The 20,935-nt window shown below is 49.7% G+C and overlaps 1 protein-coding gene across 1 annotated transcript; it reads right to left on the bottom strand.

Moving 5' to 3' along the window:
- Positions 1-1,653: 1,653 nt before the first annotated feature.
- IL12RB2 (interleukin 12 receptor subunit beta 2) lies at positions 1,654-17,569 on the bottom strand. The gene is given in 16 exon segments (XM_088060488.1): positions 1,654-2,963; positions 3,242-3,341; positions 3,962-4,049; positions 4,315-4,452; positions 5,402-5,557; positions 5,635-5,736; positions 7,576-7,776; positions 8,242-8,458; positions 10,072-10,151; positions 11,673-11,817; positions 12,408-12,547; positions 12,747-12,922; positions 13,111-13,225; positions 13,585-13,899; positions 14,783-14,848; positions 17,281-17,569. Coding segments are annotated over 15 exon segments (2,472 nt in total). The 5' UTR covers positions 14,841-14,848; positions 17,281-17,569; the 3' UTR covers positions 1,654-2,522.
- Positions 17,570-20,935: the final 3,366 nt, after the last annotated feature.

The following is a 20,935-nucleotide window of genomic DNA, read 5'->3' as shown; positions in this document are numbered from 1 at the left end:
GTTGTTTGGTGGGATGTGCTGCACTTCCAGCCCTAGGGACACCCTGGATAGCACAGCAAACAGAAACGTGGAGCAGAGCTTTCCCTGGAGCACAAACCTTCCCTGATCCAAACTCTATTGGCTGTTCCAGGTGATTTTGCCAGCTGGATTTTCCCTTTCCCTGCTCTAGACCGTTCCCAAATGGCCCAGAGTGATTTTCAACACGGCTTGTAACAGAATTGGTCCTTCTGCTGTTCTGCCAGATGTAAATTTGCCTCTTTCAGTCCATTTGTGTCAAGAACTAAAACTGTGAACGTTTCTCTTTAATATTGGTGGGTGTTAACTGAAATAAAGGTTTATTTTCATGCTCTTTAAAAAAAAAAAATGTCCTGAAAACACATGGAAATGAAACCACTTGGGTTCCTAGTGGCTCATCTAAGGTCTGTCCCAGGAAGTCCAGCTTGCATTCCCATTCCCAGGATGGATTTTGCCTTGGAAAAACATCTCCCAAGTAGTTTATTTATGATTAATGAACTTGCTTTTGCTAACACTTCTGTCCTCTTGCTCCTGCTGTCACCAAATCTAGGGGAGTACAACTTTTTAATTGTGATCCTTTGGAAAAGAGAGCAGGAAAAGTTGGAAGCACGGAGCAAATTGGCTTTGGAATGACCAAGGACAAGGTTTGAGCAGGGAAGTTGATCTGGGAGGGAGCAGGGGGGGGGACTGATTGATCCATTCAGGAATTAACTGTATGGGAAAGGATGTGGATTCTCCTGGAATGTCAGGAATCAGTTGGAGGAGCTGAGCCCAGGCTCACCTGAGCCAGCTCTGCGCACTGGGATGGGTTTATTGGAGCTCTGCCTCTTCCAGCTGTGCCACCCTGCTGCTTTTCCAGAGTCATTCCAAGGACCAAACTCCCTGCCCTGGGCACTGCTGGCTGCTCTGCCTCAGCTTGGGGTGTTCTCAGGAAAGCCAGAGCTGACATTCCTGCTGGAAAGGGTGTCCTGAGGGGGAAACACTTCCTGGGATGCTCAGGGCCACTACTGGGGGACTTCCAGGCTGGAGTTAAAAAGGTCTGCTCCTTGTCTCTTGGAAAGACTGGACATGAAACCCCACATTTTGATTGATCTGGAGATTTGCAGAGCAAGGAGAAAATGAATTCAAATATTCCCTTATCCTTACATGGAGATCAAAAATCAACATGCAGAAAAAGATGATTGGTAAAATAATGCTTTATAAATAAACCCCTTTTTTGGCATCTAATCTGCCTTTCTAGTTCAATTTGATTTGCAGACCTGAGTTGTGGGGCTCAGGCAGAATCCTTTTGCCAGGGTGGTTCCCAGGCAGGGTGTGGAGAGCAGGCAGCAGGTTCTGGTTTTCTGGATGTGTGACCCAGTTCTGAGGGAGATGTTTTCCTTTGATGACACGCAGCCAGGTGACACAGGTGGGACCAGACCTCAGAAGCCCAAAGTGAAATGGCAGAGCTGGTGTTTGGCAATACCCAAATCTGCACTTGAATGGTGGCATCAGCATCCTGGGGAGGCAGAGGATGCTCCAGGTAAGTTCATACCTGGACTATTCCATCTCTAACTGCAACATTTCAGCTTTATTTTTAATTTTTAATTGTTCTGTGTGAAGCTGGAGCTTGACCAGAGAAAACAACAGGAAGCCAAGTTCAGATTTCCAACATTTTATTTATATACACACATCTGGTAAACAAAGTCATTAAATGTGTAACACCCTTCCAGCCTGTAATTAGAGCACTCCAATAAATCACTTAAATTCCTCTTGACAATCCATTTGGCTGAGTACAGATGCTGCCTGCTGCTTTTAGTTCTGGTCAGGAATTTTCCTGCCCTGAACTGAGGCAAGGAAGGTGCTGTGTCCCTCGTGGGTCTGGTGTCACTGGGGGCTCTGTGACTTGGTGCCAGGGGAGGAACAAGAGGTGCTGAGCTGTTCCATCCCTCCCTTTTGCCTTTCCATCCCTCCCTTTTGCTGTTCCTTGTTCTTTCAGGAGGAAATGATTATTTCCAGCTCTGATCCAGCCAGGCTGAAGCACTCGTGGGACAGGGCTTGAGGCAGCCCAGGCTGCAGCAAGGGCTCCCCAAATCCCCAAATCCATCTCTGGCATCCCCAGCTGTACCTCTGATTCCAGGCTGCAGAGGAGCAGCTGTGGTGAGGTGTGACTGGGAAGGGTTTTGTCACTTGGAGGTGTCACATGGGACTGGACTGGCTGTGCTGAAACATTGAAATATTTTGTAAAGTGCCAAAGTCCTGGCTGGGCTCATATCAAAACACACTGAAATATTCTGCAAAGTGCCAAAATCGAGGCTGAGATCACATTGAAACACCAAAATACTCTGCAAAGTGACAAAATTCAGGCTGGGCTCACTGGGAGCAGCCTAGGACAGTGGGATGTGTCCCTGCCATGGCAGGAGTGGCTCTGGGTGGGATTTAAGATCTCTTTCAACCCAAACCATTCTGGGGTTTAATCCCTCTCAACAAACACCCCGATTTTATCGGGACACAGCCGATGGATCCACTCACACTTTCCTGGCTGAGAGGATGAGGAAGCCGCAGACGAGCACCAGAGTCACCCATAGTGCCCAAATTCCTGCCGGGCTCACATCGCCACCTGCCTACCTCGGGAAGGAGCTGCCGCTGAGTTTCACTCGATCCAGGCTCAGATTCCCTTGGCAGCAGGGCCCGGGAGGCAGGAACGCGGCTGGGAAGAGGGGAATGGGCTCGGGCTCAGGCTCGGGGCTCCGGGCGGAGGGGCCGGGGCTGGAGATGTACTCGGGCTCCAGCAGCAGCTTCTGGTAGAGCTGCTGCTCCCGTGGCCAGTGTCCCCTGCTGCCAGCGCTGCCCACCAGCAGCTTGTCCCCAGGCTCGGGGGGCTCAGCCCAGCTCTCCTCCACCGGGGTCGTTTCGGGCTCTTGGAAGCCGCTGGGCAGGAAGGGGCTGGAGGGAGCGCTCAGCTCCGCCTGCGGGGGAACACGGGATGAATCCCGGCACGGAGCTCCCGGGACTCCACAGCCCCTCATCCGGATAAAAAGAAAAGATCTCTGCATTCTTGTGGTGGTTAATTTGCCCAGCACATCCTCCAGTCTCCTCCAGCGGAGATTATCTGCTGCCAGAGATTGCTGGATTTGCTGCTTTAGGAGATTACTGCCTGCCATGGCTCCAATTGCTTTTTTTTTTTTTTTTTGGTTGTTTTTTATGAAGGTTTTGGGATTAGAATGAAAAAAACTCTCTAATTTACCTTGGTAGCTGTTAAGCTCTTGGCCCACGTGGCGTTGGCAGGGTCGGGAATGGCTTTGCTGTGCCACTGCGGCAGGAGGAGGGACAGGAGCCACTGGAATCTGCAGCGGGGGATAAATGCAATTAAAAACGTCAATGGTGAGACCTGCAGCACCTTGGTGCTCCTTGGGTGTGGAATTAAAGCCAGGTGTGATCGTGGATCTGCCCTCAGAGGGACCTGCAGAGCTCTTGGCTGGGTAGGGTTAATTCCCAAGGATTGCCGCCCTTCTGCTTGGTTTTAAGACCTGGTTAAAAATTCACAATATCCATGGACTGCAGGTGTATTTTAAGGTCAGAGCCTGATTTTATTATCGTTCATGTACTCTGAAAGCTTCATTTTGGAGAACCCTCACTGTTCCACAATCATGAGGGGGCACAACCATCCTGTAGGACAAGGGAAAATGGCTTTAAACTAAAAGAGGGTTGATTTAGATTAGAAGGGAGAAAAGGTTTTTAAAATGCACTGGCCCAGCTGGGGCTGTCCCTGGATCCCTCCCTGGCAGTGCCCAGGGCCAGGCTGGATGGGTTTGGAGCAGCCTGGGACAGTGGGATGTGTCCCTGCCATGGCAGGAGTGGCTCTGGGTGGGATTTAAGATCTCTTTCAACCCAAACCATTCTGGGATTTAATCCCTCCCAACAAGCAGCCCGGTTTTATTGGGACACAGCCGATGGATCCACTCACACTTTCCTGGCTGGAGGCACAGAACAAACACAGGCTGAGAGGATGAGGAAGCTGCAGACGAGCACCAGAGTCAGCCAGTCCCCAGCACCTGAAATGCAGAGCAGGCATCAAAAAGATGAAAAAAAACCCCAAATCTTTGTGTGCTCCATGAATAAACCACCCTTCAACTCCAAGGAGACATCTCTGGGAGCTCAAAGCCGAAGAGATGCCACGTCTGAAACAACAAATCTTCAGCGACCAAGAGATCAGAAGGCTTGGGGAGCTCCAGGGATTTCAGAGGAGCAGGAAAAGCATTCCCAGAGTGTGGAAAGGAGGATCCAAGGGCAAGGAGCAGCCTGGCACGGGTTCCTTACCCTCCAGGCAGACGCTGTCGCTGTTGCCCCGGGGCCCCTCCCCGGCCGCTGTCGCCGCTGTCATCCAGAGCTCGTGGTGCTCCCCGGGCTGCAGCGCCGGGATGTGCAGGGAGCGAGGAACCTTCCCAGCGGGAACGGCTGGAGGAAAACCGGGATGGGGATGGAGAGCCTGGCACGGGGCTTTGCTGCCTTCAGCTGGGCTCTGGATAAAGGGAAGGAGGGGAGCAGGGAAGGAGGAGGAATAAGGAAAAAGAAAAGGAAGAAGAGGAAAAAAGTGGAGGAAAAAGAAGAGGAGGAAGAGGAATAAGGAAAAAGAAAAGGAAGAAGAATAAGAGGGAAAAAAGTGGAGGAAAAAGAAGAGGAGGAAGAGGAATAAGGAAAAAGAAAAGGAAGAAGAATAAGAGGGAAAAAAGTGGAGGAAAAAGAAGAGGAGGATAAAGAATAAGAGGAAAAAAGTGGAGGAAAAAGAAGAGGAGGAAGAGGAATAAGGAAAAAGAAAAGGAAGATAAAAAAGGAGGAGGAGAAAGATGAATAGGATGAAGAATAGGAAGAAGAAAAAAAGGAGGAGGAAGAGAAGATGAGGAAGAGCAAGAAGAAAGATCAAGAAGAAAAAGAAAAGAGGAGGAGGAAGAAAAGAAGATGAGGAAGAGCAAGAAGAAAAAGAAGAGGAAAAGAGGAGGAGGAGGAAGAAGAAGACGAAGAAGAAGACGAAGAAGAAGAAGAAAAGAGGAGGAGGAAGAAGAGAAGATGAGGAAGAGCAAGAAGAAAGAGAAAGAAGAAGAAAAGAGGGAGGAGAAGAAGAAGAAGAAGAACAAAAGAGGAGGAGGAAGAGCAAGAAGAAGGAGAAAGAAGAAGAAAAGAGGGAGGAGAAGAAGAAGAAGAACAAAAGAGGAGGAGGAAGAGCAAGAAGAAAGAGAAAGAAGAAGAAAAGAGGGAGGAGAAGAAGAAGAAGAACAAAAGAGGAGGAGGAAGAGCAAGAAGAAAGAGAAAGAAGAAGAAAAGAGGGAGAAGAAGCCAGGATGAATTCCTGGAGACCTTCAGTTATGAAAGGGGGGCAGGAGGAGCACTTCCAGCCCCAGGAACCCACCATGGACCTCGGGCTGGCCCTGCCTGGTGCTCCTGTGCAGGTAGATGTGGTAGGCAGTGATGCAGCCCCTCTGCTGGGGAGCTGGGATCTCCTCCCAGGACACCAGGACACCGCTGGCCCAGGGGGTTGTGAACATCTGGGGCCCGGCTGATGGGGCTGCAAGGCACAGGATTGCTGTTGGAGCTGAGTTTAAACTGTTTTAAAACCAGCTGGGAGGGTGTTCTGGGGCTGACCTTGTGCTGTGGAGTTGGCCCTGACGGAGGCTGCCTGGCCAGCCCTGCCCTGGTAGAGCGCGGACACGCGGATCCCGTAGCAGACGTTGTCTCGGATGTGCTCTGAGAGGAGAAGTTACACCTGCAGAGCCGCTCCTGCCAACATCTGCACAAATACTGCGGCAGCTGCTCTAATCTGAGACCAATCTTGGCATTATTGATATTATTGGGATTATTGAGAGATCTTTCATAAATTTTCTCTGATTTACTGAGCTCGGCTGAGCCCTACTGGGAATTAAACTGGAAATTAATGGTTTCCCAGTGCCAGAGGGCAGGGATGGGTGGGATCCTGGGAAGGAATTGTTCCCTGGGAGGGTGGGCAGGCCCTGGCACAGGGTGCCCAGAGCAGCTTATTTTTATTATTAGTAAAAAATAATTAGTTAAATTAATATAATAAATATAAATATATAAATATATGAAATAAATATATGAAATAAATATATGAAATAAATATAAATAGATAAATATATGAAATAAATATATGAAATAAATATATGAAATAAATATATGAAATAAATATATGAAATAGATAAAATTTATTTTATATTTTATATATAAATAAATATATACATATATAAATATATAAAATATATTAAATATAGATATAAATATATAAATATGTAAAAGATATAAAAACATAAAATACATAAATATGTAAAATATATAAAAACATATAAAATACATAAATATGTAAAATATATAAAACCATATAAAATACATAAATATGTAAAATATATAAAAATAAATAAATATGTAAAACACATATAATAAAAATTAAAATGTATATAAAATATATAAAATAAAAAGATAAAATATATATTTTATATATAAATATATAAAATATAAAATATATTTATATATAAAATATATAAATATAGAAACTATAAATAATATAAATATAAATAAATGTCATAAAATAGACATAAGTACTGAAATAATAAATAATAATGAATTGAAAAATGTATATATAAGAAATTTTATATTTATATATAGAAATTATAAGAAAATATATATAAAATATATAAAAATATTAAAATATATTTTATATATTATATTTATAAAATATATATAAAGTATCTAAAATATATAAATATATTTTATATATATCAAATGTATATAAAATATCTAAAAATAGATATATTTATATTTTTTAAATATAAAATTTATAGAAATATAGGAATATAGAATCCCAGACTGGTTTGGGCTGGGAGAGACCTTAAAGCCCATCCAGTGCCACCCTTGCTGTGGCACCTCCCACCATCCCACCCAGCCTGGCTTGTGAAGGTGACATTTACCTGCCATTGCAGGTGACATTTACCTGTCATTGCAGGTGACATTTACCTGCCAGCACAGGGTGACATTTACCTGTCATTGCAGGTGACATTTACCTGCCATTGCAGGTGACATTTACCTGCCATTGCAGGTGACATTTACCTGCCAGCTCAGGGTGACATTTACCTGTCATTGCAGGTGACATTTACCTGCCATTGCAGGGTGACATTTACCTGTCATTGCAGGTGACATTTACCTGTCATTGCAGGTGACATTTACCTGCCAGCACAGGGTGACATTTACCTGCCATTGCAGGTGACATTTACCTGTCATTGCAGGGTGGCATTTACCTGCCAGCACAGGGTGACATTTACCTGTCATTGCAGGTGACATTTACCTGTCATTGCAGGTGACATTTACCTGCCAGCACAGGGTGACATTTACCTGTCATTGCAGGTGACATTTACCTGCCAGCACAGGGTGACATTTACCTGTCATTGCAGGTGACATTTACCTGTCATTGCAGGTGACATTTACCTGCCAGCACAGGGTGACATTTACCTGTCATTGCAGGTGACATTTACCTGCCATTGCAGGTGACATTTACCTGTCATTGCAGGTGACATTTACCTGCCAGCACGGTGGAGAGCCGGGTCGGGGGCAGTTTCCTCCAGGTGTTTCGGGGCTGCAGGTGCGGATCCCTCCCGGGCTCGGCCCATTCCAGCAGGTACCCCCCGACGGGCAGGGTGGGGGTGACAGGGGGGCTCCAGGTCACCAGGATGCTGCTGTTGCCCAGGGCAACGCTGGACACTCGCTCAGGAGGGGGCAGATCTTCCAGGGGACAACAAAACCCACCCAGTTATCGCGACCCGGAGCCGAGCGCCGCCATCCCCGCGTGGGTTGTGCCATGGAGGGTAAAAATTAATGGGAATTACACAGAAGGGAGGGAGAGGGGGCTGCTGTCGGGAACAGTCACATTCCCAGCTTTTCTCATGGATTGGGCACCCTCAGCACGGCTCGGTTGTGCCATCCCAAGCCCCCTGCCCCGATGGGAGCACCAGGAATGATGTGGGGCTGCTGCAGCGATCCCAGAGCAGGGATATTCCCTGTAACGGGGATATTCCAAGGGCTGGAGCCGCTGTGGCCGGAGCCAGGCTGGGAGAGCTGGGCCCGGACACTGGAAAGGGCCGCAGGGAAAAGCGGATCCGAAGTTCCGCCGGGAGGAGCGCAAAGGGCAGAACCCTCTGCGGGAAGCGGAGCAGGATCCCGGGAATGCCGGGGCAGCGGGAGCCTTACCCGGGCTGCCCGGGAGGATGAGGATGGCAGCGGGGCGGGAGCTGCCCCGGGGACCCTGGGCAGTCACTGTCACCCTGTGGGCCACCCTGGGGGTCACCCTGGAGAAGCTGGTCTGGCTGGTCCGGTGGGATTGTGCCGGGAGCTTCCCCTGGCCCAGGGCTTCCAAGGTCACCGTGTATCCCAGGATTCTTCCTCCTGCCTCCAACCTGCTCAGGGCCTGCGGGGAAAATGCAGCTGTCACCTGGGAATGCCAGAGAGGGGCTTGGGGTGAGGGATGGAGGCACAGGACACAGGGAATGGCTTCCCAGAGGGCAGGGCTGGATGGGATCTTGGGCAGGAATTGTTCCCTGGCAGGGTGGGCAGGCCCTGGGATAGAATTCCCAGAGCAGCTGGGGCTGTCCCTGGATCCCTGGCAGTGCCCAAGGCCAGGCTGGATGGGTTTGGAGCAGCCTGGGACAGTGGGAGCTGTCCCTGCCATGGCAGGGCTGGAATTTAAGGTCCATCCCAACCCAAAACATTCCAGGATTTATTTTTCCCACTCAATTCCAGTTTAGGGAAGCTCTTTTGCTATCAGATGCTGATTTTTCCAGCAGCAGCACAGCTGGGGAGAGCAAAACCCTTCCTGGCCTGAGGCTGAATTCACAAGGGATGGAAAAAGAGATTATCAGCTGCTCTCCTGGATCTGTCAAAATGAGCAGCTTTTGCTTGGGAGGAAAAACCTGGATTTTACTTAAAACCAGCGTAAAGAATTATTTAAACTGAACCACTCAGAGCACACATCTCTGACAGTCTGTGGAACACCACACCCTGCTTTACTCCCCTCTGGGTGCAGTTGGACTCCCAGTTTCAGTTTCCTGCTGTTTCTGTGACATTAATCCATTTGTCTGGCTGATTTTTGTCATAACAAAACAAAGCACAAACCAAAATGTTTGCAGGGCTGGAAACCTGCTGAAATTAAATTTGCAACCCTTTTCTGGGTATTTGTCAGAGAGTTAGAGCACAGCCTTGGTAGGAAGTGATCCTGAGTCTCAGTCTGGCTGTGAAACCTCTAAAGGCAGTTTATTACTCTGTTTCATGAATGATGCTGCAGGAAGTCACTCCTGATAAAGAAAATGCTGCAAGATAAAGGTCCTCAAGTTAAAGCCACAACATCTGGGCTCACAGAATCTCATGAGAATTTCTGCTTTCACTTCCATGGTGCCTGCTGGTGTGTGCTGGGGGGAGAGCACAGTGAATTTTTTTACCTAATTCTGGTGGGTTTTAAACCAAATTCTGTCTGGAATGTTCCCTGTGGGGTCCCAGCCCCCAGCTCTGCCCACCAGACCCCAAAAACGCTGTGGAATCTGGAGAGGGGTAAAGGGAGGGAGGGAGGGACAGGAGCCAGGGAATGGCTCCCAGTGCCAGAGGGCAGGGCTGGATGGGATCTTGGGCAGGAATTGTTCCCTGGCAGGGTGGGCAGGCCCTGGGATAGAATTCCCAGAGCAGCTGGGGCTGTCCCTGGATCCCTGGCAGTGCCCAAGGCCAGGCTGGATGGGTTTGGAGCAGCCTGGGACAGTGGGAGCTGTCCCTGCCCATGGAACAAGATGACATTCAAGATCCCTCCCAATCCAAAGAATTCTGCCATTCCATGAAATTGCAGATAGAAAAATGATGATGGATCTCCTTGTTCCATGGAGCCCTTGTTCCATGTCCCTGGGAACTGCTGAAACCCTTGTGCTCTCCCAGGGTTCAGTCCTTGCTGCAATCCTAAAAATCAGAATTGCTCCTTTCACCTGGCTCTGGTTTCCCCTCTCACCTGGCTGGGTTTTGCTGGGGTTTCACCAAACTCACCTTCCAAAAAAGGGAGAGGTTCTGGTGCCCAGGGCCCAGGTCCTGCTGCCGGTACCAGACATCCAGGATCCCAGCTGGCACTGCAGGGGAAGGAAAAGCAGAGCAGTGGGCATGGCTGGGGCATAAAACCAAGAAATGAAACAACAGGGAGGTAAAACCCCTGAGAAAAACTCAAATTGAAACTTTAAACTGTCCCTGAAATGCTGCAGGGTGTGATAATCCATGTCTGCTGTGGTTTGGCTGCTTTGAGGACGGGATCATGAGGACAACAAAGCCACAAAGCCAAGGAGAGGAGTTTGGATCTGCTGGGGGCTTCATCCTGACCTCAACAATCCCGATGGCTCCCAAGGACACCCACACATCAGTGCACAGCATTAGCTCCTGCCTTTGCATAAATCTGAGGCTTATGAAGGTCCTTGGGCTCGGCTCCATCAATCCCAGATGCGGATGAGGGCGTCTGGGGGATGTGTTGGATTTTCCTGTCAGGTTCTGGGCACTAAAGGCCTTTAACAGCTCCTCTGAGGCAGCTGAAACCCCTGGTGCCTCCCACAGCTCTGACTGGAAACTCTTGCTGTTTTGAAGAAACCCCCCCAGATGACCTTAAAGGGAAGATCTGGCTGGAAATCCAGAATCAGAGATGAATATGTCAGGAAAGCTGAGGTGACAGAGCTTGGCTCCTCAAGGACCCTGACCAGCATCAACTGATTAAATTAAATTAGCGATTGCTAATTATTAACAGCAGGGGGCAGCTGATGGGACAGCAGGGCTGCAGCAAAGACACAAAACCCTTCACATCAGCGATGCTGGGAGCACTTTGTCCTGCACTGACTGCAGAGAGTGACTGGAACACAAACAAGAAGCAGCAGCAGGAACAAAGCCAGAGCACTGAGTGTGAGCTCAAAGCAGCAAAATTCAAATGTGGGATTGCACCTGCTGCCCTCCAGCCTGGATGTGAGAGCCTGTGAAGCCCGTGAGCAAGGTAAGATTTTTGGCAGTTCACAGGAAAAGGAATTTCTCCCTGAACAGGTTTGATTGGAGACAATTTGTGGAGGATTTCAGCTCCTGCAAGGCAGAGCGGGGATGATGAACCCAGAGCTCCTCGATCAGCTGAAAACCCTCTGGGGCTGGTGATGGCCACAAACCCAGGGAGAAAACTGTGGAGAGCGAGGGAGGCGTTCACACCTCCCCATCAATGAATGCAGAAAGTGCTGCTGTCGCTGGGGAATGGGAAATGGGCTGATCAGAACAGCACCAGCCCCACCAGCTCCCAGGAATTCACAAAAATTCAAAAAAAGAGCAGCCCAAGCCAAGCAGAGAATCACAGAATTAGAAGGGTTGGATGGCACCTTAAAGATCAATCTCATTCCAACCCCCAAATCCTTCAGCTGCTCTCAGTGAACTCTGGAAATTCCTGTTTTGAGAGAAACACCAACAGCTTCCCCGTTTGTTCATTAAAAAAATGCAATTTTCTTACAGAAACCTCTCTCTCTCTCTCGGATTAGGGTTGGCACAAAACAAGGCAGCAGCACTTTGAGCCTCCTGAGCTGGAGTTTCCCGTGGGATGCAGAGCTGGCTTTAGGGCAGGAGGGTTCATTCCTTACCTGCTGCTGGAGTTTGGCTCTGGGTGCTGCTCCAGTCACTCCACAGCCCCCGGCCGGGCAGGATCCTGCAGCTCACCTGGAACTCGTAGGTTGTGTCAGGCTCCAGCCCCTGGAGATGATATTTCTCCCTGCTGAAGATTTCCACCTTTGGTGGGGATGAGGGAATTGATATTAAACTCCCAAGGAAACGAGAGGCTGGATTATGAATTCAGGAGAAACCCTGATCAGGGAATGATGTGAGGAATCATCAGGCCTGCAGGGCTTCAGCTGAGAAATCCCTCATTTCTGAGGGATTTGCTCAGCTCCCAGCAAAACCTTCCTTTTGCCACCTAAAGCAAATAAAACTTCACGGAATTGTGGAATGGTTTGGGTGGGAAAGAACTTAAATCCCATCCAGAGCCATCCCAGCCATGGCAGGGACAGCTCCCACTGTCCCAGGCTGCTCCAAACCCATCCAGCCTGGCCTTGGGCACTGCCAGGGATCCAGGGGCAGCCCCAGCTGCTCTGGGAATTCCATCCCAGGGCCTGCCCACCATTCCAGCCAGGAATTCCTTCCCAAAATCCCATCTAAATCCTTCCTTTTTCAACTCACAGCCATTCCCTGTGTCCTGTCCCTCCATCCCTTGTCCCCAGCCCCTCTCCAGCTCTCCTGGAGCCCCTTCAGGCTCTGAGCTCTCCCCAGATTTTTTCCTTCTCCAGCAGGACCAGAACTGCCTCATTCCCGAAGGGAATTACCGTGCTCCAGGTGCTGCTGCTGAGGGGGCGATACCTCAGCCTGTAGTGCTGTGCTTGTGCCTCATGGTGCCAGGAAAGGCTGCAGCTGGTGGCAGAAGAATCATCAAATTCCACCACAAAGTCAGGAGGATGTGGCTTCACTGGCACCAAAACACAGAAACAAGCAGGGCTCAGAGAGGCAGCACAGCCCAGAACGGGGGGTTAGGTGGAAAACAGGATTATTGGTTTAGGCTGGATGATTTTTCCAAGAGGTTTAATGTTTTTCCAAGAGGTCCTGAATATTTTCAGCTTTTCCCCGAGGGTCTGGGGCTGACTGGGAGGTGAGGAGTGGTGCTTTACCTATGTCTACCAACATGAAGGTGAGTGGCTGGGAAGAGGCATTTCCTAATTGATTGGAGGCAGAAACCACCACGGTGTAATTGGAATTAAAATCCAGCTTGCTCAGACTCCCAGAGCCAAGCACAGGGCTGGGAGTTTCTTCTGGAAAGCAGAAGGTGTCAGTCCCATTGGAGAGCCTGGAGCAGAAGGAAAAGTTTGGTTGGATTTCTGTGGAGCAGGGAAGGTGTGGGGGGACAGGTTCCCTTCCCAAAGGGATGGATTGGCACAGCCTCTTCCCTGACCCCCGAGGGAGCTGCAGGGCACCATCAGAGAGCTGCTCCAGGGGGTAATTAGGCATTAATTACATTTACAGCCCCTCACTTACTCTATTCCATAGGCAGTGTCGAGGTGGGTGAGCCTTCCTTTGTGCCAGCTGCAGGTGGGACGGCCCCGTGTCCCAAACTGGATACAGGACACGTTCCTGGGCTCGTCTGGAGGGGCTGGAACAGAAATTCCCGTCAGTCCTAAAACCACAGCCTGCTTTGGGTTGGACCTTTGAGGATCCTTCAGTCCAACATCCTCAGGCAGAGCAGATCAGAGCCTCATCCAGCCTGGCCTTCAGCGTCTCCTCCTCAGAGAGGTTGGCAGGAGACATTTTCAGGGGTGCTGGGTAGGGAGGACGTTGTTTGCAGATTTATGGAGCCTCTCTCCCTTCAGGAATAACACAGCTGCACAATTCCAAGCAGGAATATTCCCAACAGGAAGAGCCCCTCACAGCCAGCAGCAGCCCTGGCCAAAGCCACCCCTGGGAGCCCCTCCCCTGTTCCCCAGCAGGGATGAAGAAGCGATGTTCCCTTACTCCCAGCCCGGATATCGATCCCACAGACGAGTTTTGCCCTGTCTCCACAGATGCTTTTGCACGTGAAGGTGTGTTTGCCGTGGCTGCTGAGCAGGAAGGTTTTGCTGACGGAGCCTCCCTGCCCTCGGATTTGCTCGGAGCTGTTGAGGAAGATCGCTGCCCAGCACCAGGAGGCTCCTGGAGGAGCTGCCAGCCTGCAGGACACGGTGATGTTGGTGCCAGGCGGCACGGCCTGGCCACTGCTGGCTGTCACCGTCCCCTTGGCGCACACCCCCGAGGCTCTGGGGGCACTCACAGCCCCTCTCCTGCAGGATTCTGTGGGGGAACACAGAAAACTCCAGCTGGAGCCCCCCTGGCTTCCCTGCTCAGCCAGGGGGTCCCCAATGCCTGCTGGAGAAATTCCGGGCTCTGCACAGGAACCCCTGGGATGTTCTCTGGGAGCAGCAGCCGTGGGGCCGCTCCCAGTTCCCAAAAAACCCAGGCAGCCCCAGAAACCTCCTTTCATCAGGGATTAGAGAGGTGCCTGTGGCAGCAGAGCTGTGGCAGGAGGCACAGGAAGGACCCAGAGCTGCTCCTGGAGCCCCTCTGGAGCCAGGCTGGGAGAGCTGGGGGTGCTCACCTGGAGAGGAGAAGCTCCAGGGAGAGCTCAGAGCCCCTTGCAGGGCCTGAAGGGGCTCCAGGAGAGCTGGAGAGGGACTGGGGACAAGGGATGCAGGGACAGGACACAGGGAATGGCTGCCAGTGCCAGAGGGCAGGGCTGGATGGGATCTTGGGCAGGAATTGTTCCCTGGCAGGGTGGGCAGGCCCTGGGATAGAATTCCCAGAGCAGCTGGGGCTGCCCCTGGATCCCTGGCAGTGCCCAAGGCCAGGCTGGATGGGTTTGGAGCAGCCTGGGACAGGGGGAGCTGTCCCTGCCATGGCTGGGGTGGGATGAGATGGGATTTCAGGTCCCTCCCAACCCAAACCATTCTGGGATTCTGCAAACACAAATTTTTTCCTGTTTGTGAGCTCTGCCTGTCCCGGTGCCTTTTCTCACATAACCACCTTGAACTAAAACCCAAACAAACTCCCTGCATCTCTTGTGAACTCCAGAAAGGGAGATGCTCACTGGCACTTGGAGTAGAAGCTGGAAAAATCCTAATTAGGCTGAGTGCTTGATTAGAGAACTAATTGCTCTGTAGGAAGAAACCCCTCTTACCTGCTGTGAAGTGCAGCACCAACCAAATTGCTGAGGGCACAATCCATGAAAATGCCATTTTGGTGCCTAGAGAGGAAGGAATTCCTGTTACCAGCTGCTGAAGAATGATGTTATGTACAGATCTTTGTGTTTTTCTGTTTTACTAATTGAGAAAATCCCAAATGCTCATTTTGTGAGACCTTTCTAATGAAAAGTTTCATTTAAATCCAGAGGCTGTGACTTTCAGGCTCTCAGCTCACCCAGAACCTCTTCATGTGGTGCCTTCTGTAGGTGACTCGTGAGTGCCAGGATGAGCAAGCTCAGGTTCTTCAGGGAAATGTTCAGCCTTCCACTAAACTGTGAGAACAGCAAAGTGCCCTGCAGGAGTCACAGAGACCCTGCCCTTATCTCCCATACCTGGCTCTGACATCCAAAAAAACAACTGAATTCCATACAACACCATGAAAACAACTGTTAAACTTCCATAGAACAATTCAGAGTGATTAATTAAGTGTAAATCAGAGTGCTTTCTTAAGTCACTGAGTGAAAAAGTTAAAGTTTGGAGTTTGAACTAGTTTAGAGGACAGGAGATAAAATAGAAAATTGAAGATGTTGTCTCTTGTCCTTCTTTCTTCTTCATCTTCTTCTAGAAATTTTAAAGTAGCAGTGATTAGATAGAGAATGCTGCAGTGCAGCTCACAAATATTGAGTCATTAAGTCAATTAAAAAAAATACATGTGTCATTAATTGAGTGAAAATGAGTGTAAAAATAAAAAATCTGTGTATTTCAAGGCCATTTTGTGCCATTCCAATCAATTTGAGTCAGTCAATAATAAGTTAAGCAGAAAGTCCAAGAAAGACTGCCAAGTCTTTTGATAATATATTAATAAACATAAGAAACAGAAGCCTAACGAGCTTTTAAAGTATTCTTCCTAACACAAAACTAAAATAAATGAAACTCTCTGTGAAAGAGTATCCCAAAAAAACTCAAGATCCAGCATCACTGCCCCAAATACCCGGGACAAGGGGCAGAACAACCTCACCCCAAAGCATCTGCTCAGAGCTGCTGGAGATTTAACTGAGATGGGAGAAAAGGGTGAGAAACTGCTGAGGAACCACCTCCAGCTCAGAGCTGAGAATGGAAAATGAATGGAAACCCCCTGGATTCCACATCAGTGTGATGCCTGAAGTGTTTTAGCTTTCATATTTTCCAGATTCTGCCCTGCATTGGTGCCTAACTCTGAACTTCACAGAAAGCCCCAGCAAGTTCTCCTCACAGCTCAGGCAGACAAAATTGCAGCTCCAGGCCCAAAGGGTACAACCAGCAGGGAATTGATGTGAGGACTGCATCACCTGGAGCTGGAATTGGACAATTAATTCATGGAGCAGAACTTATCAAAGTGTGAAACTCGTGACTCAGAGCCCAGCTCGGGTGGAGCCACGGCCGGGCTCTTGCACTGCCCAAGGTGCTCCTTGGAAGGGCTTTTAATAAATCCCTGCTTTATTCCTTTAACCCTGCCCAGCCCCTGCTCCAGGAAGGCATCAAGGGAGGGAAATCAGCACTGCTGGCTGTAGGGGATGAAACACAAAAGGGAATTGTCCTGTGCCAGGAGGGGGAGAAGTCTCCAGGTGTCTGTGGGGTACCAACCTGCGCCTGGTTTTGTGTTTTCTTATCCCCCAAATCTCCTCTGGGAGCGCCAGGGTCACAGGCCACGCTCTCTGTCACCCTGTGGATGTGGCACAGGGCTTCTGGCTGTCCCCTCAGCCTCCAGCTCTGAGGCACCACAGCTCCAGGGCTGGCTTTCAACCCCACTTCTCCCTGGAAAACCTCCGCTGTGCTGTCCAGGAGCTGCTGGAGGAACATCTCGGTCATTCAACCCTGCTCTTTGTGCCCCAAATCTCCCCAAATCCCTGGCACTGGCTGAGGTTTTAGGGAAGATTTCCTGCACTTTGGCTGTCCCCAGGCTCTGTGAGGACAGTGACACCCCAGGTCATCCCAAACCTTATCAGAAATCCCGGGGGATTTCATCAGAGCCCAGGGAATGAGGGAGGGGTTGTTCAGGATGGACTTTTGGAGCTGCTCTCCTTGGGCTGCTCCATCCCAGGGTGCAGGGAATATCTGGGATAGTGAGCATTTAACAGAGCTCTAAATGAATTAATTCTTGCTGTTATTGTTCCTTCTCTTTTCAGGCCGCCCATGACATCGGCTCAGCTTTTCTGGCTGCTTGTGCTCAGCTTTTCTCCCCCTGGACACCTCAGCACAGGAATTTCAGGCACAGCTTCAGAAATGAGGCGACACAAAAGTTTGCAGCCTCCAGGAATCCCAAATTTTGCCTTTGAGCCTCCCTCAAAATTTTGCCTTTGAGCTACTTTTCCTCCCTCTCAAAGCCAGGAGCAAGTCCTGGGCTCCTTTCCAGAGCTGCCAATAATTATCATTAATTAATAATTAATTTCCTGGGTGGGGAAGGAGGAGGGGGAAATTCCCCACAGAATTCCGAATATCAAAAACTTCTTTTTACCTCTCGTTTCTCCTCTGCCTTCATCAGTTGCCCTTTTCCAGGGCCCTTCCCAGCTCCACGAGGCAGCCCCAGGATTGGGATGAGCTTCAGCCAGGACAGCACCAGGAGTTCTGTGGGATCCAATCCCCTTTTTCCTGATTTCCTGGGAATGTTCACTCGGTTCCCCTCATGCAGGAGGTGTTGGAAGGGAGATGCTGCTGGATGGCTCAGGGGATCAGAGGTTGGGGTTGTAGTGACAGGCAAGAGGAAATCACCCTCCTTTCACTTCTATTTTTTTCTTATTTCCTTTTCCTTCTTCTTTTAAAAATCTTTTTAGGTTTTATTTTTTCTGATTTTCTTTCCTTTATGTATTTGTTTTCCACTTTCCTTTTTTCTTTTCCCCCTTTCTCTTTTCTCCTTTTGTATTTTTTTCTTTGCTGTTGTCTTTTTTTACTTTTCCTTTTTTTCTTATTTATTTTTCTACTATTTTTTCTTCCTTTTTCTTTTTCTCTCTTTTTTTGGTCCTTTTTTCCCTTTTTCTTTTCCCTTTTTCTTCTTCCTTCTTTTCTTTTCCCTTTTCCCTTTTTAATATTTTTATATTTTTTACCTTTTTATAATTTTTATTTTTACCTTTTTTATAACTTTAAATACTTTTTATCATTTTTATCTTTTCCTATTTTTTATTTTTATCTTTTACATCTCTTTTATATATTTTTTACCTTTTGAATATTTTAAAATATTTTTTTCTTGTTTATATTTTTAAATAATTTTTATCTTTTTAATCTTTTCCCCTTTCTTTTTTCTCCTTTTCATCCTTCCCCTTCACTTTAAATACCAAACTCTGCTTTTCCCAGGCTGCTCCAAACCCATCCAGCCTGGCCTTGGGCACTGCCAGGGATCCAGGGACAGCCCCAGCTGCTCTGGGAATTCTGATCCAGGGCTTGCCCACCCTCCCAGCCAGGAATTCCTTCCCAAAATCCCATCTAAATCCCCCCTTTTTCAACTCACAGCCATTCCCTGTGTCCTGTCCCTCCATCCCTTGTCCCCAGTCCCTCTCCAGCTCTCCTGGAGCCCCTTCAGGCCCTGCAAGGGGCTCTGAGCTCTCCCTGGAGCTTCTCCTCTCCAGGTGAGCACCCCCAGCTCTCCCAGCCTGGCTCCAGAGGGGCTCCAGCCCTGGAGCAGCTCCAGGGGCTCCTCTGGAATCTCTCCAGCAGCTCCATAACTTCCCCCTGGTGTCCATCTCTGCTTCCTTGGAACCTGGACCATGGAATTGTGGCGTGGCAGAGCTGAAGTCCAGCAGCAGCAGGATGAGCCACCCCCCTGCAGGGTGGCAGTTTGAGGGTCCCCTCTGCGCTGGCTCCGTGTTTTCCATCCCTTTGTGTGCCAGGGGCTCTCGGTGACTCTGCCTTCCCCAGCAGGGTGGGATGAGTCCTCCAGCCTGGAAAATCCCAGTGCTCTGCTTCCTTCTGAGCCTCCAGCCAAAGCTGGAGCCAGGGGGAGAGTTTGGTGCTGCTCCAGGGGAGTTTGGTGCTGCTCCAGAGGAGTTTGGTGCTGCTCCAGGGGAGTTTGGTGCTGCTCCAGGAGAGTTTGGTGCTGCTCCAGGAGAGTTTGGTGCTGCTCCAGGAGAGTTTGGTGCTGCTCCAGAGGAGTTTGGTGCTGCTCCAGGAGAGTTTGGTGCTGCTCCAGGGGAGTTTGGTGCTGCTCCAGAGGAGTTTGGTGCTGCTCCAGAGGAGTTTGGTGCTGCCCCAGGAGATGATGATGCACAGAAGACACAACATCTTTATCCTTTATTGCACTGTGATGTTTTCTGTGTCCCTGTGGCAAGGTTAACTCCTGGCTGTGAGGAGAGAATCTCCCCTATTACATCACCTCTGTAATTCATTTCCCAATCCCTGTGTTCTGCTCTTCTCTTTCATTCCAGCCCTGCTCCCACGGCTTTCCCGGTGCCGTTCTCATGGGATTTGTCCTGGCAAGATGACATTCGGGGCCCAAAGCACAGCCTCAGCTCTCACATCCTCTCCTTTGGTCTGTGCCCCTGAGCTCAGCCCTGTCAGGACTCCTCCTCCTCCTCCCAAAACCCCTGAAAGGCTCAGGGAAGGGACAGGCTCCCCCAAATCCCATCATTTTTAATGATTTCTCCCAGTTTTGTTGCGAGGCCGCCCCGGCTGCCGCTGCTTTAGCCCCAGCACGTTTTCAGAAGGGTTCTGCTGACCCAGGCACTTCTTTGCAGCTTTGCACGAGCCTTGGCCACAATCTGGGCTTTGATCTCCTCTCAGAGCACTCAGAAATCCCCCAAGGTCTCGGGGTGTTACTGAGCTCTGTGAAACCTCCCAGCCTGAAATCCGATTTTAGCCCCTGCAGCGCCTGTGTCTGCCACCCAACCTCTCCCACGATTTACTGACAGCCAAAGCCCGCTGAGGGCGAGCAGGGGGTAAAACCCAGCTGCAGCAGGTGCTCAGAGGATGTTTCTGTCACCTCCTGCTCCTGCTGCTCCTCCCCAAGGGTTTAAGGCGCTTTTACCTTCCCTCCTGAGCCTCCACCAGCTGCAGTAAACCAGACTCTGCAGAAAAGAAGCAGATGAAGTCACACCATCAGTTGGTGACTAAGCTGAGCCTAAACCCAGCTCTCTGCGCTGCCAACCTGAAACCAGAATGAATTCCACGTCCTCCTGCATGGCGATGGCACAGAGGGTTTAAAAGCGTGACTCAGATGCGCGTTGAACGCGTCATTTATTGTGTGTTAAATTCATTTATTGTTTCTTTATCCTCCTTTCGCTTTAAATCATTTCCAAGCTGACTTCTTGAAGAGGTGAACGGGTCTCACAGGGGAGTCTCTGCCTGAGCTCTGGTGGTGGTGGGATCTCCTTGCAGCCCTGAGCTGCTCCCTGTAGACACATCCTGCTCTGATGGGATGGAGCAGGAGTGGGTGGATCTCTGTTCCCCCCCCTGAGCTGTCTGCACCCCATTTCTTGTTTCTTCCCATTTGTTTTCTCTTTCCCTTTGTAGAAAAAGTCCTTTTTTTTTAGTGTGGTTTTGTTAGAACCTTGTCAGTGATGAGGCAGCGCCGTGGAGCATCTCTGGGGGTCGTGAAAATCATGGAATTCATTCCTGAGCTGATCAACAACAAGTGGGAATCTCTGGCTCTGGATCCGACTGCCAACAGTAAAAAAAGAGCTTTAAACAGGGGATACAAAAACCTGACAGCAAAAATACAAAGGAGTTTGTAATATTTGAGGGAAATGGGGAACCCTGAGGTGTTAAATCAGTCCAGAGCGACTTTGTGATGGGATTCATGGCATGCCCCATCCCTGGAAGTGTTCCAGGTTGGATGGGGCTTGGAGCAGCCTGGGATGGTGTTTGGGATCACAGAATCCCAGAAAGGTTTGGGTTGGGAGAGACTTTAAATCCCATCCAGAGCCAGCCCTGCCATGGCAGGGACACCTCCCACCTGCTCCAGCCTGGCCTTGGGCACTGCCAGGGATCCAGGGGCAGCCACAGCTTCCCTGGGCATTCATCCCCGAATTTCTCTCTCTCTCTCTGTGTATTTGTGCCCTTCCCAGCCCAGATTTTCCAGCTGAACCCGTGGAAAACAGAAATATTTCCTTTTACCTCCCGAGGAGGGCTGGCACCCACGGCTCTCTGCCCATGGTGGGAGCTGGGATCGCTCCATCCCTGCT

This window comes from Pseudopodoces humilis, chromosome 10 (genome assembly GCF_049639895.1).
Source record: "Pseudopodoces humilis isolate 2021_Gansu_Grassland_sample_001 chromosome 10, ASM4963989v1, whole genome shotgun sequence".
Classification (NCBI taxonomy): Eukaryota; Metazoa; Chordata; class Aves; order Passeriformes; family Paridae; genus Pseudopodoces; species Pseudopodoces humilis.
The sequence above is the reverse complement of the archived record's forward strand: the minus strand, read 5'-3'. Positions and strand labels throughout refer to the sequence as shown.